The sequence below is a fragment of the Notothenia coriiceps genome, unplaced genomic scaffold (genome assembly GCF_000735185.1).
Source record: "Notothenia coriiceps isolate Sejong01 unplaced genomic scaffold, NC01 NC01_scaffold00002072, whole genome shotgun sequence".
In the NCBI taxonomy this organism is placed as follows: domain Eukaryota; kingdom Metazoa; phylum Chordata; class Actinopteri; order Perciformes; family Nototheniidae; genus Notothenia; species Notothenia coriiceps.
In genome coordinates, this window is record NW_011334773.1 from 664,343 (window position 1) to 666,211 (window position 1,869).

Consider the following 1,869-nt stretch of genomic DNA (forward strand, 5'->3'; position numbering starts at 1 on the left):
GAGTGCTTTGTTTTGAAATCACTTCCGCGAGTTTCGAAGTTATGAATGAACCCGCCCCGCTCGACCTTCTGAGCCAATCACAGCGCGATAATGACCGTTTCAACCATGGTTGCGTTCGGATAATCCAAAAATCAGCTCCTAAATTCTAACCCTATCGTCTATCCCTTGACCTCTGAGTGAAAGGTCTCGGGGTTAAGGGATAGTGGATAGGAGAATCCAAAAGGACTTAGGAGAAGAGACTGCGGTACTTTAGGGAATCCGAATGCACTTTCACTATCTGACGTGTTTATGATGCGCCAGCTGACGTCATTGTGTGCGTCTGCTGCTGTGGGGAAACTAGGGAAACTACAGTTTTCTATACAGCGGACTACAACATGGATGTTTAATAAGAAGGAGAGACTCATCTAGAGACTCTGCANCCCCCCCGTAGTTATTCCCAGATCCGGATTATTTGAATTTTGAGTTGGAAATTAAATTATTTTTGCTTCTATACTCACGTCTCCTCCCTTCCGTGTTTGTATTGAGGGTTCAGCCTGTAAGCGCTCTTTGAGCATAACACTTATACCAAAAAGGTTAGATCAGACGTCAATGGAAAACCAGTTTTTGGGATACAACTTCTGGGCAACTTGAACCAAATTGTATAAGAATGCATCTAATAGGTGATCCAATAATGTATCTTAAAACTGCAAATATCAACCTCATGGTGGCGTTAGATTAAAGTCAAAGCTTCACTAAAGTTATTGAGATGTATCCTCTGGGGAACATGAATGGCTTAACCAGATTTTATGAGAATGCATCCAATTATTGATCGAAGAATCTCAATTTAAAACTTCAAATATCGACCTCAGGGTGGCGTTAGAGGTAAAGACAGATGACGACAAACGTATTGGGGATTATCTCTTGCGATCATGAATATCTCAACATAATGTCATTGCAATGCATGTTGTCCTCCATAGTGGACGGACATTTGCCTTCCCCAGCGTCCTTTGCATTGCTTAAGAAACCATGTATATTCATGGCGACCGTCTCTGTCTTTGTTCAGTATGTAGATCTCGACAAACAAACATTAATCTTGTTGTTGAAAGTTGTCGCAGTAAAGACACAGATTAACGACATGCATATGAAGAGTCCAGCCTCTCTTTTCTCTGCACAGACACTAACGTATGGCAGAAGATGGTCCATGTTTCACCTGATCAGCGTCCTGTATAGTGTTTGCCACGCTCCAGCGACTCAGCAGTTACTCAGAGTGTCTGCAGATAAATGATTGCTCGGATGGATGACTGTGCAGCTGGGCCTCAGGAAGCATGTTCTGCTGCAGGCGTTCTGTTCATCTGACGGTTCATGGATTCAAGGATTCAATGCTTTTGTTGTCATTCGTACATACTGTAGCTACAGTGTGGATGCAACTCTGAGGTCACAGGCCCCTCCAACAGTGCAACACAATAAAACAGAGGTGGCAATTGTGGTGGAAATCCCACACTTAATCACCTTCTGGTGAGAAAAGAACAAATTTACAAGCTTAAACCAAAGTTGTGTTATTTAAAGTGGACCTATCATGCTATATTTGAATAACATAGTGTAGGACCATACCTATATAAGGCATATTTATACTTTTTATTTTTCAAAATACCAAACAGATCATGCATTTTAGCCATTCCTCATTTCGCTCAATGTAACACGTCTTTGCATTGGGCTTGATTCTGTAGAGACTCTGCACCGTGCTCTGATGCTGTTGCTTTATGCTTTATGAACAACAGAGAAACATATTCTTCATGACCAAAGTTGGAATTGAAATAAAAAATGAAAGTGAAACTTCTGCTCGTCACCCTCTCCCTCCGGTCCACATTAATACAAATGATCCCAATACGT

The 1,869-nt window shown here is 41.6% G+C and overlaps 1 protein-coding gene across 1 annotated transcript in view; it reads right to left on the bottom strand.

Moving 5' to 3' along the window:
- Nucleotides 1-1,389: 1,389 nt before the first annotated feature.
- The window catches only part of LOC104965633 (girdin-like), a 22,521-nt gene continuing 22,041 nt past the window's right edge, over nucleotides 1,390-1,869 (bottom strand). The window contains exon 23 of the mRNA XM_010794629.1: nucleotides 1,390-1,491. Coding sequence (XP_010792931.1) covers nucleotides 1,390-1,491 — 102 coding nt within the window. The remainder of the gene's footprint in view (nucleotides 1,492-1,869) is intronic.